At 51.5% G+C, this 12731-nt stretch overlaps 1 protein-coding gene across 2 annotated transcripts in view; it reads right to left on the bottom strand.

Annotated features, from left to right (window-relative positions):
• SLC7A8 (solute carrier family 7 member 8) overlaps positions 1-12731 on the bottom strand; it is a 57636-nt gene that overhangs the window by 36550 nt on the left and 8355 nt on the right. For both annotated transcript variants that reach the window (XM_075530633.1, XM_075530634.1), the window contains 2 exons: positions 2244-2448; positions 1257-1408 (listed from right to left, as the gene is read on the bottom strand). In XM_075530633.1, the coding sequence (XP_075386748.1) occupies positions 1257-1408; positions 2244-2448 (357 nt within the window). The remainder of the gene's footprint in view (positions 1-1256; positions 1409-2243; positions 2449-12731) is intronic.

The following is a 12731-nucleotide window of genomic DNA, read 5'->3' as shown; positions in this document are numbered from 1 at the left end:
GCTCGGATAGGGGTGTGTCTGGGAAGGCAGGGACCGGGCTAGTTCTAGAAGAGGAGCACATCTGTGTGGTCTTGAAATTAAATTTTGAGGAAAGACATCAACACCCCGAATCTACCGCCACCCCCGATATCGAGGCTGAGCAGTGAGGTTTTCCAAGGTATACTGCTTGGCAGGGCTGCTCCATACAGCTTCTCTCGCCCACATAGAGCTTGGTCCCTCTTCTGGATCCTAAGCCCAGGCCCTGCACACCTGGTTTTTCTCCCCAGTTACACAGCAAACTGCTTGAGGGCAGGGAACATGGACAATGAGTCTTTGTATCCCCCTAGTTCCTACCATGGACACCCTCCTTCCCAAGAGCTTAGAAAGCCGGAGCCTGTAGGTTGAGGGAAGAAATGTTCCCATGAGGAGTCAGGAAGGAAGGTGAGCTGGAAGGAGAGGGGTTTGGGAACCCTGGGCCTGGTGCCACTGAGACCTGCTGCCATGGGTAAGGCGCTGGTCTGACTCAGCTTCCTTATCTGTGGCAGCAGGAAAGTGCTAACACTGTCCCCGGCCACCTCATGGAATTGCCTGGAGGCTCCAGCCAAGGAATATGGGTGAAAGTCCGCTGGGTAAAGAAAGCCACCTCCAGCGAAATTACTGTCTCTGAGCAGCTACTTAAGAGTTTTCTTTTTGAGGAGAAAAAAATGATTAGGGCAAAGACTGTACAGATGTGCTTTATACAATTGATGTATGTATATGTATGAACTGTGATAAGAATTGTATGAGCCCCAATAAATTGTTAAAAAAAAAAAGAGTTTTCTTTTCTTGGCATCAGATAATTGGATGAGAAATCAATTCACTCAAAGTACATGTGTGGGCTGGCCAGGACCCCTGGGCGTGCAGCAGCACCCCTTCTTACCAGGACTGGGGTCCAGTATGGAGCTGGGGGGGTGACCAGCCCCTGGTCAGTTCCCAGCAAACCTGGTGGTGCATCACTTGTAGACCACCCGCTCCTGGGTCGTGGTGGTTCTGCACACGGCAGGCAGGGAGGCAGGGCAGCTCCCGCACTGTGATAGATCATAAGTCAGTCCTCTGCGCCAGGGTTTGTACAAAACACCAACAATCCCCAGAAATGGTGCTGAGCACATGTGTAGGCCGTTGATGGAAATGTAAAGGGGACAGAAAATACAGAGGGAGTGGGAGGGCCCTGGTAAACCTTAGATCATTGAGGAAGCTGACCAGAGGCTGCCCGGAAGGCCAGGCTAGAAGACACTTACACAAGCAGATGGCAGCCAGGATCCGAAGGCCGTTCTCTGGGGGAAAGCAAGTGGGGAAGAGCGGCTGCAGCACGTAGTTGGAGAAGGTGAGGGCGATAACAGCCTGGTTGGTGGGGTAGATCACCAGCAGGGCAATCCACAGCCTCAGGAACCTGAGGGAGGAACAGGCTGGTGACACCCAGGACAGAAACGGAGGTCCTGCCCACCCTCCGCCAACAGGCACCAGCAAGCAGAAGGGCAGTTGCGGGAGAGGGAGGTGTTTGCAGAATGCTGTGCAGCCCGGCCACCCTCAGAGGAGCCAGCTCAGATCTTTGAGATGGCAACCGAGAGCGAAATCTCAGTGAACACAGGCCTTGGGGTTCCTTCTCTCTCCTCCCCTTTCATCCTCTCTTCTCTGGCCCCCAGCACCCAGTGGTAGGGTTGGCAAAAGAAAGGTGGTAACCCCAGACTTCTGAGAGCCAGGCTATGCTGAGGGGGTGGCTTCTGAAGCCACGGGCAGTGGAGGACAGGAGTAGGGGGTGGGTTACAGAAGCAATGGCCTCTCTAGCCTGCTGCTCCTTTGGAGACACCTGGCGCCACGTTGCAGAAATTGAGGGACTGGGTCTAGAGGGAGACCCCGACTCTTGGTAATGAGAGGAGAGAGGGTCCCCTGGATCTTAGGCAGGGGGCCTCATTACTCCAGATAAGAGGTCTCCGCGTTGGAATGATGCGCTCCCCTTGGGTCTCCATGGCCAGCATGACCCTGTGCTTCTACTTGCCCTCCCCTGTTGACCTTGCCCAGGGCGATCCGGGTTGGGGTGTAAACAGCAAACCTGGTTCCTCTGTCAGGCCCAGGCACACGAAGGGGCCACAGGGCTACCCTGGCACTGTGGCACAGAGGCAAGAGAGAGATCGCACTCTCTAGCTCCGCAGGGGCCCCCGAGGTCTCTCTCTGTGCTGCCCTGTGCTTCCCCCCCAGACTGCTCAGGCCCCTGCAGACCCTCTTACCCAGCCAGTCCTCCGAATATATCCTTGACATAGGAGTAGTCACCGCCGGATTTGGGGATGGTGACCCCAAGCTCGGCATAGCACAGGGCTCCCACCGCCGTGATGAGGCCCGTCACAATCCAGACGATGAGCGAGAGCCCCACGGAGCCGGCATTCTCCAGCACACCCTTTGGCGAGACGAAGATCCCAGAGCCGATGATATTCCCTGCACAGGGGCAACAAGGAGAGAGAGGGGCGTCAGCACGGTTGGCAGGAGTAGTCTTCTCTCTGGTCCGATTCTCAAATACCTATAGAATGGGTAAACCATCTTGAGATGGAATGTCCAAGAATCCTCTTAGAAGTACGCTAGGGAGCAGAAAGAGCCGCACACGTTTAGCCAGGAGACTTGACGTGTCCCGTTTGGCCTTCTGTTGTCAGGGATTTAATTTTACTCGTATCCACGGGAACACTCATGATGGCAGCAGGCAAGATCCAAAGTCGTATCTCATGGGGGGGACCTGCCGCAAAAAGACTCTCTTAAAGAGTCACCTCCATCAGTGTGAGGACTGAGGTTCACCTGGCCCAGCCCATGATATTTCCAATCGCCGCTTACGCAGGTGAAAACCGCACACCGAGTAAGAACAGAAGCACTGGTGTGTTTGATCACGCTGTTGGTGGAGAACACTTAACGGACCACGTGCTTTCAGAAGGATGAACCAAACTATGTTGGGCAAAAGTGCAGCCAGCAGGCTCCCTAGAAGCAAGGATGGCTGAGACTTCTACCCATGGACCTTGGACACGGTAGTTGGAGGGGTCAGTCCTTGGAGAAGGACACCGAGCTTGGTGAACGTAGAGGGTTGGTGAAAAAGAGCAAGACTCTCCAGGAGACGGGTTGACCCGGTGGCAGCAGCCACGATCGGCTCCAACAGAGCAGGGAGCGTGAGGCTGGTGCAGCACTGGGCAGCCTTTCATTCTCTTGCTGTTGGGTCGCTATGTGTCGAGACGCACTTGATCGCAACGATGATGACAGAAGGGTCAATGGCGGAGCAAGGAGTGTGTGAACCTCAGGACCTTTTGCTGGGGCTAGCTGTGGAGATACCCAAGAAGACAAGGGTATCGAGACTGACTAATGCTCGGGAGGCGGGGAGGGTGGGGGGAGCAGGCTGTTTTTAGAGTTTCACAAAAGGGCCGAAGGGCAATCGCTTTTGGACAGAATGTGAACCTACGTGGCCCATAAACATGAACAGACCGCCTGGAGACTAGCCTCCGGCCCGATTGTGCAGCCACGCCCTCAGTGGCAAGAAGTGGCCCTTTGAAAGACGGTCCAGGAGTTGGGAAGTGGTTTATAGGAGGTCACTACTTGCAAAACCTCAGCACTACATTCCTCCAAAGGTCAATCCTCTCATTTCATGTGATACCACAACCTACAGGATTCAGGAAGAGGAAGAAAGCCGCCTATTTCTGTTTTACAAACCTACAAACCGGGAGCCTGAGACACAGCGGAGCTAAGCAGCTTTCTCCAAATTCCGGAGCCGCTGATGGGCAAAATTGGATCTAGAAACTGGGTCTCCTAGTGCTCTTTCCACGAATCTCCCGAGGTGCAGCCAGCAAGAAGTGCTGGCTGTGTGGGGACGGGAGGGGGGCAGCCCCTGACATGCTTCCTCTCCAGTTTTCCTTCGTCTGTGTTTTGATGATCAAAGGTGCCGGCCAGGTTCCATTGGATCGGTGAAAGCAGTACCAGGCGGAACAAGATACCGCGTGTGTAGGATTCTAGTCTCAAGGTTGGGAAGCTGACTTAGGGATCACACTGTGCGCGCTTCTAAACTGGGTCATTGTCTACTCTGGAACCCGGCCTCCAGCCACTGCAGTTAAGGGAGGGAGGGAAGAGGATTCACATTCTAGAAGCAATTCTTTTCTATTCCTCCGGGACACAGAATTTGCTGCCTCTTTCAATGCCAAAAACTGTGACATGAGTGCTGGAAGAGCGAGGGCGGGAGGGATGGCCCCCAGAAGGGCGCACATACAAGCGGAAACCCCCATGAGACAGTCTGCCATGGGCCAGAGGCTCGGGGCCACAGCGAGGGTGCAGGCAGAAAGGGAACGCGATTCTCAGCGAGTCTTCCTTCTCTTGGCACGAACGCCCTACCCCAAATAGACCAGGGTATTGTTATTGAAGCCCAACTAAAAGAACAATCTCTCCTCATCAGACATATGGATTAAATATCGGGCAAAGAAATGGTGGAAAATGAGCTCCTGAGTGCCATGGGTTCTTGGAGATTTCCCTGTTCTTGCATGTTTATTGAAAGACCTAGGGTCTGAACGCCAGGACCTTGCCCGGCCCTCCTCTCTCCTCAACCAGTTGCCGTTTGTGCTTTGCATGAGGGGCAGGGTTAGTGGCTACGAGACGACCTGATTGTAGATCAGGACACGTACAGCCAACCAGCCGAGTGAACTCTTCACCTGCAAAAAATTAACTTGCTGCTCTTCCTTGGAAGCCAACATGTGCTTGGGGGTGGAATGAGAGAGAGAAATGGGTAGCTTATATTGCTGAAAGATGATAGCAAAACTCCTGGCCCAGCAGAAGTTTATCAAAAGGGAGATCTGTAGGGCATTTCCAAGCCAGCCAAGAAAGGGCTATAAACCCAGCAGCAAGAGTTTGGAAAAGCAATCCATACAGGAGAGAACACACGAGGTTTGACTTTGGCCTTGTAGGTGCTGAGAAGGGCGGGAGGTGCAGCTAGGTATTTCTTAGAGCCAGGCATGGCTGTTGCAGGGGGGGCAGAAAGCGGTGGACACTATTTAAAAGGTCTGATCTCTTCAGGAATGAAGACAGTCCCTAGGAAAACAAACATGGTCATCGGGATCGGGAAGCCTTCTTTCTGGCTTTGGCTCTGAAATTCCCAGAAGGTGTGCGGCTCCCTCCCTCTTCCCGGGTTGTTGGAGCCATGGGAACGTGTGGGGCATATGAGCAATCCTTTGAGAGATCTATTTCATTTCCTGCCTCCCTTTGTCCTTGGATCACAAAACCTTCCCCTAGGCTGCCAGAGGGACTGAGGGGGTCCGTGGAGCTTGGCTTTGGGACAGGAGTCCTCACTTGCTTACAAAAGGTTCTCCCTCCAAACACAGCTTACTGCTGACAAAATGAAAATGACAAAGCGAGCCAGAAGAACGGAGAGATGCCAGCCCAAACTGAGGACCAGGGGACAGGGTCTCTCTTCCTGGTGGTAGGAAGTTACTCCCTAGGATACCAGAATCCGTTTCCATGTCCTCTGTCTTGGAAGCCTCAGGAACAGGGGAGGAATACCATTCACAGCTAAGCGATGGTCTCCAGCAGGAAGAGGAGCCATTTGCCCAAAAGTGATGTGTATGTGAGTAGTCGGTGATCACGTATCTCCCTCCCCAGACTGCAAGCACCATGAGAACAGGAAGGTACATGACGCCCAGCATCAACCCAGAGCACATCTCCAGGGAGCAAGTCCGCCTCCGGTCTCCTTAGAACCTCCACACCCTGTGAAGCATGTCAAGGCCGGTGAGTAAAGCAACTCACTTCACTGGGGAGGAAACAGCTGCGTTTTATAGGGAAAGAAAGTAGGGCTACTATTATTCCCATTTCCCAAATTGAAAAAAAAAAACAACAAGGGGGGTGTGTGCCAGTTATTATCTCTAGTCTGTACAGAGCCAGAGAGGTAGTTATTTGCATACATCACAGGCTAAGTTATTGGTGGCTAGATTAGAACCTGAATCTTCTCTCACAGATAGAAGTCCTTCCTACATGCACTGGGCTGCTTGCTGGTGCTTAGGACTTGGGCTGCTAACCCCAAAGCCAGCAGTTTGAATCCACCAGGTGCCCCTCGGGGAGAAGGATGAGGCTTTCTGCCCCTGTGAAGACAGATGGTCTTGGAAACCCACAGTGGCAGTTCTCCCTTGTCCTAAAAGGTTGCTCCGAGTCAGAGTGGGCTTGATGGCAGTGAACTTGTGTTTTATTGTTTGAGTTCTCCATCCTCAGACATTGTTTGGATCTGCTCCGTTCTGAAGAACAGGAGAGTGGTTTACAGAAAGCCCTTCTTAAGATGCTGGGACACAAAAAAAAAAAATTAAAAAAAAAAAAGATGCTGGGACACAGATGTGGTTACTTTCTCCTATTGCAAAACGCCTTTGACAAAGGGACAAAAAAATGCTCCCCTTCGTTGCCTGGCTGGATTCTCAGCCACTTCCTGAGTGTTGCCAGGCAGGGACTAGCACTCCCATTTCACCTTGACAAAAATTGAGGCTTGGAGAGGATGAGACTCGGTCAGAGGAGCAGGGTCTGGACCAGGGCCGGGTCCCTGCCTGTCCTGCTCCCCGCTGCCTCTCCCCTCCACATTGCGCAGCAGGCACTTGAACTGCATGCAGGGCTTTCAACCTGGATGCAGTTCACGGGGGACGGTTCCAGAGCAGCTTTGGAAAAGGAACTGGAAAGGGCTTTCTACCTTGACTGTAGACCTTTCTCGGTGAGGTTTAGAAAGAACGCTGATGATGGCTTCTTTTTCTTCTTTCTTCTTCTTCTCTCCTCCTCCTCCCCCTCCTCCTTCGCGGTTTTACCCCTATAGGCACTGTCTATAAAGTTGTTTAAGAAATGAGTTGCTCGCCCGTCCCAGGATCACCAAGGCACGCAAGGTCCAATCTCAGTCCTTCCTGCCCAATCCCATAGGTCTTTGTGAAGCCTGAACACTGGGATGCCTGGACAATGAGGCTCAGCTTGGCTTATTTCATTCAATAAAAACCACTCCATCAAAAGTGGGCCAAGTTGTATTAGTGGGCAAGTCCTCACTGGAAAATTTTCTGGAATTGAAAAAATCCATGTCTGCCACAAATAAACTCTTAACTTCTCCACTTGTGGGCCAATACCTAGGTGGCTCTTATTAAGACATTACTCACATCTCAACCTGTCCATACTAGAACATGGTAGCCATGAAAGAACTTCCTAGGACATGAAATTACAGACTTCTAATGGCTAATAGACCCTCGGGTCCAGAAGACCTTGGCCTTCCCTATTAAGCTACGCCAGTCTCGTTACAGCATCCTCCTGGCTCTCGGAGGGTCCACAGGACCAGAGAAGGCTGTGGTAGGTGGGCCGGCCCTCTGGGCATCTCCAGACTGAGGAGCATCATAGAAGCAGAAGTATGGGCTTTGAAACTCACGGGCCTCGGCGCTCACCATGCTTCCTGCCCAGAGCACGCGCTCCCCTCAGCGACTTCAGGGATGGGAGCAGGTCAACATGCTGCCTGCCCCGTGCAGTGGTCATCTCCTGCAGGGCACAGATGTTGGAGACACGGCAGGACTCGGCTGTTCTGGAGTCCTTAGATAAGGTAAGAAGGACACCAGGCTTACAAGTCCTTGCTCCGTTCCCTCAACACTTGGCCAAGGCGCCCTTGCCCTTCTGCTTGCACCTTCCTGGGAATTCCTGCCTTCATCCGTTGCCGTGTGGGCAGGACTGCTCCTGCTCTGCCTGCCTCATGGCGTTGTTGTGAGAATCCAGAACACACAGGCGGCTTCAGAAAGTTTGTGGGTCAGCGAAACTGGGAGACAAGGGCATTTGTTCCCTCAACCTTCTGAAGTCTCTGTGGGGACACTGGATCAGCTGCAAAATGGATAGCAGGCATAGGCATTCTTAGGATTTGTAAAAACAGGCTGGAGACCAGTCCTCGAAGACTTCGACAGGCTTGCCTGCCTTGGAGGCTTGGACTCTGAAACCGCACTGTGGGGCCAGGACCATGAAGCATTCTCTGAGTTATGAGGCTGTTTGTATAGGTATAATTTTCAGATGCTGCAGGTAGGCGGGCAGCAGGTAATTACATCTCCCAAAGTATTTATTGAGCACCCACTCTTACATGCCTGTTTCAGAAGGTAACTGGGAAGCACTTGTTCACACACGGGCTTTTTGCAATTTGGATGGAGCCAACTGGCGCCCATCAGCTACTGAAAAGCCAGGCATCGCGGTCTGAGGGGCTGAGAAGGGTGAGCCCTCAAATATGTTCACTAAGGACTCACATCCGGCTTCCAGCACCTTCTTGCCTGGTCAGGGAACCAGGTACCGGAAATGAAAGGCTTTGTCTACCCGAGTGGCTCTCAAGTAAAGTCAATGTTGCCCATCAGGGAACATGGCAATGGCGGGATTCACTGTTGGCCATCACAACTGGCAAATGGTAAGCTCCTAGCATCTAGAGCAGTGGTTCTCCACCTTCCTCACGTTGCGACTCTTTCATACAGTTCCTCATGTGGTGGTGACCCCCCCAACCATAACATTATTTTCATTGCTACTTCATAACTGTCATTTTGCTACTATTGTGAATCAGGCGACCCCCAGGAAAGGGTCATTTGACCCCCTAAAGGGCGGCGACCCACAAGTTGAGAACCGCTGCTCTAGAAGGTAGAGACCATGGGGGCCGCTACCCATCCTGCAATGAACAGGACCGCCTGCCCTCCACCCCTGCCCAGTAATGACCTAGCCCAGCGACGCAACAGTGCCCGAATTGAGAAACCTTGTTCTACCGTCAAGCCTCAATCTCATCATCTGGTGAATCTCTAATATCCCTTTCAGATCGGAAGTCACTTTTCAATTTATTTAGTTAGTTATTTTTACTATTAGCCCACAAACTGTGTACACGTGCTCACCATGTACCAGGATAAATCCGTGGGCATGTGAAATGAGTAAGGGACAACGCAGTGCCTGTCCTCCAGGAATTGTGCGAACACACACTGCGCATGCACCACCGACCAGGAGCTTAATGTCAGTACCCTGTGAGAAACTTCCAGTTTCCAGGTAAGTCACCTGGCAAGTGACTTGTTTACAGTTGCGAAGCTTGCACACAGGGAAATCGTCTGCAAACCCAAGATGGGCTCATCCCTCTCTGCTGTGATCCCCGATGCGTCCGTCTTCCCTTTCTGAAAATCACAGGGAAACTCATTATAAGCTTTGCTCTTCCTGCAGCTGCGCCAACGTAACAATTGCTTCCTCATCCCCAAGGCAACACGCCTGCGCCTATCCCTATATCATCTGCTTAGCAAACACACTGCCCAGAGGGTGCCCTAATGGAGCAGCTAAAGCATATATGCATTCGAGAGATGTTCAAACAGATCCCCTTTTAAAACACACACAGAGGAGAAGGACACGCTCGCGCTTCTGCAGTGAGGGTCTCTTCTCTGGGTACCTGCCTGCACAACGCGCATCTCAGTGTGAGGCTGTCAGATCCATCCCGGGACATATGGTGGAGCCTTCTGCCCGGAATGACATCACCGGATATTTAAAGCCAGGAGCTGGCCAATGGCAAGCTCTGTGACAGTGACAAAGAATGACGAATGAGATGCGATCGATAGAGCTTTGCAGTTCACATTTCACCCCTTCTTCAAATAAAGCAGCTTAAAATAGATGAGAGGGATGATTTTGCTTCTTGGAGATACAGCTCACCCGCCAGGGCACAGCACAGGAACTAGCGTGGAATGTGCTCAGAGGGTTTGGTGAAGGTTAAAATAGGGAGCAATCCCGAGTCCTACGACCAGCAGCCCACACCCCCGAGTCAGGGAGCAGCCTCTCAGTTTGCCATTTCAGCTCTCCAGGGAGCAAGGGCCCCGGGAGGCTCCTTTGTAGGCCTGTTCTGGAAGGGGGACAAGGCCTGGGCCTTCTTGCTCCGTGTGCGGGGCGGGGAGTGAACAAGCTGTAGACTCTGCGTTCTTGAATGGTTGTCGTTTTTTTCTGTTGTTCAGTCTATTCTGGGATCCTGTGCTGGTGCTTGCTTCTCTAACCCCCTAAACTCACCCTTACCAACGATAATCAACATTCCAGAGACCTTTCCTTGGAGGCAGCGGGGCTGCTGGATTAGCCTTAGGAGGGGATTGCAGACAATCTTGATAGCCTGGAAATTTGAGAAACCCTGCCAGCCTGCCCCCATGCCTACACCCACTTCAGTAAACTGATGCCATTTTAAAAACGGTGTAGCTGCTGTATGTGTGCTCTGGGATATCTTTCTCAGTCCTGCTGTTAGAGGTTGGTACCCCAAACACTCATTGCCATGGGGTCCATTCCAACCTAGGGGCACAGCAAAGCACCCCTGTGGGTTTCTGAGATGGTACATCTTTATGGGAGTCGAAACATCATCTTTTTCCCAGCAGAGAGGCTGGTGGGTTTGAACTGCTGGCCCCAGGGATCCCTTGAATTGGTGTGGAAGACCCAATGTAAAAATCATCGCCACCAAGTGGATTCGGATTCGTGGTGGCCTTGTAAGACAGTAGCTACCCCTTACGGTTGCCGAGGCCGTAAATCTTCACCAGAGCAGACTGCCATGTCTTCCTCCCGGCGCCCTTCACTTGCAGCGGGAGGCGTAATGCTGCACCTCCAGCACCCCTTGTAGACCACGTGGGCCTGAAAACCTTCCGTGTGTCCCCAATGCTGGTTGAGTACAGCTATACCTGGTGGCCCAGTTGCTAAGGACTGCGGTCCGCAGTTGAGAGTCCCCGCCTATCCCCCTCTTACCCCCAGCAGATCCAAAGGAAAAAACCCTGCTCATCTGCTGCTGTAAACACCACAGTTCAGTCGAGGAAACCCCACGGGCAGGCCCTACCCTGTTAGTTGTTAGGGCTCAGAAGGACTTAATGACACACAGCACACACACCTACAGTCACACCTCTCTGTTGACAGTTATCCTAAACATGGAAAGAAAAAGAATTTTCCCCCGCAAATTTTTCAGTTCCAGATTCCCATCTCCGGGCCATGTTTTCCATGTCCCACCCTTCCACCACACCCAGCATTCCTCCCTCCTCTCTTGGCCAACACTAGATGGGGGATGGCCCAGGGTGTTAGTGTGGAATCAGGTCACCTGAGTTATCCGCAGTGTTACCCTGGGTGAATTATCTCAAGGCTCTTTGACTCAACCACCCCCCATGTTGAACAGAGACTGTTCTATCCACTTCCATAGGACTGTTGCCAGGAGTGAGTCAGATCAGACGGAGTTTACAGCACAGGCTGCCTTGAGCATCGTGCTATTTTCCTGGGAACCACCTGGACAATTGCAGTCAGAAAGATTGGACAGAAGGCTTAGGGTACGGGGGTTGGAGGGGAGACCCAAAGTGCATCTGTAGATGGATATCCCCCCACGGAAGGGTTCTAAGAAAGGGACAATTCAACCTAGGTGCAGTATAGCACTGACAAATCACACACCATCCCTCTAGTTCCTGAATGCTTCCTCCCCCCACCTGCCATGACCCAGTTCCACCTTACAAATAAATCCAGCTAGACCGGAGTATACACATTGGTACAGAAAAGAGTTTTTGACACATGGAATTCAGGATGGATAAACCCCTCAGGCACAGGAGTTGGAAAAGCAATATTCTAAGTGTAGGGGAAAGGTCAGGGAGGTGAAGGTGGAGAAAGGGGGAATCCATCACAACAAGGTTGGATGTATAGCCACCCCCCCCAGGGGTTGAATAACAGAAATGTGGGTGAAGGGAGACAACGGACATTGTAACATACAAAAAAAATAACAACAATATATAGTTAATCAAGGATTCACAAAGTGGGTGGTGGGGGAAGGGGTAAAAAGAGGAGCTTATACCAAAGGCTCAAGTAGAAACAAAATGTTTTGGAAATGATGGTGGCAACATATGTGCAAATATGCCTGATCCAATTGATGTATGGAGTATTATAAGAACTGTAAAAGCCCCCAACAAAATGATTTAATTTTTTTAAAAACCCAAAACTTTATTTAGGGGCACTTCAATGTGAAAAACCAAACAAATGAAACATCAAAGAATTTGAGTATGGTAGGTCCAGAGAAGGAACAACTTACAAAAGATGAAATACACGGACGACACAATGTAATCAATGTCACTGAACTGTACAGCAGAAATAGTTGGCTTGGCGTCTATGTTCCACTGTGTATATTCTCAATGACAAAAAGGAAACTTAAAAAAGACAGTGCCAACACTCCTGCGGTTTCATGAACTCAACAACGGTGACAGCTCTGTCCTCAAACCCACAGGTTAGTGCCCCAACACACCTTCTGGGGGACACAGCTCAACCCATAACACTCGCTAAGGCCTCTGAAGCCCCTTTGGCCCCAACGCTGTATGCTCTTGCTCCCTGGATAGAGCCATCCTTCCGGCCCTCTGCCCAGCCCTTCGGCACATCAGCTGCCCCACGCAGGATGGGAGCAGTAGCAGGGCTTCCCTCAGTGTGGTTTCTGCAACAAGAACTTGCTGAGCTCGCTCCTCCCGAGCTCCTTTGGACCCTGTGAGTCCTGACAATCCGTTGACACCCAAGAACACGGAGAACACGAGCTAGTAACTAGCTCACTCACCTGTGGACTAAAGGTAGATAGCCCACAAAAAGCCCACTCAGGCTTAAGACTTTCTAGGGAGGGGAAAAAGCAACCGCAACTGTTTTAAAGACACTTCACATCTTTGTGGAGCTTTCAACTTTTCGTTACAGAAAATGGAATTTAAAATACAAGAAAGTATAAAGCTTGCTACTGTGTT

The sequence above is a fragment of the Tenrec ecaudatus genome, chromosome 14, assembly GCF_050624435.1.
Source record: "Tenrec ecaudatus isolate mTenEca1 chromosome 14, mTenEca1.hap1, whole genome shotgun sequence".
NCBI lineage: Eukaryota > Metazoa > Chordata > Mammalia > Afrosoricida > Tenrecidae > Tenrec > Tenrec ecaudatus.
Note: the sequence above shows the minus strand (reverse complement) of the source record. Positions and strands in the feature narration are given on the sequence as shown.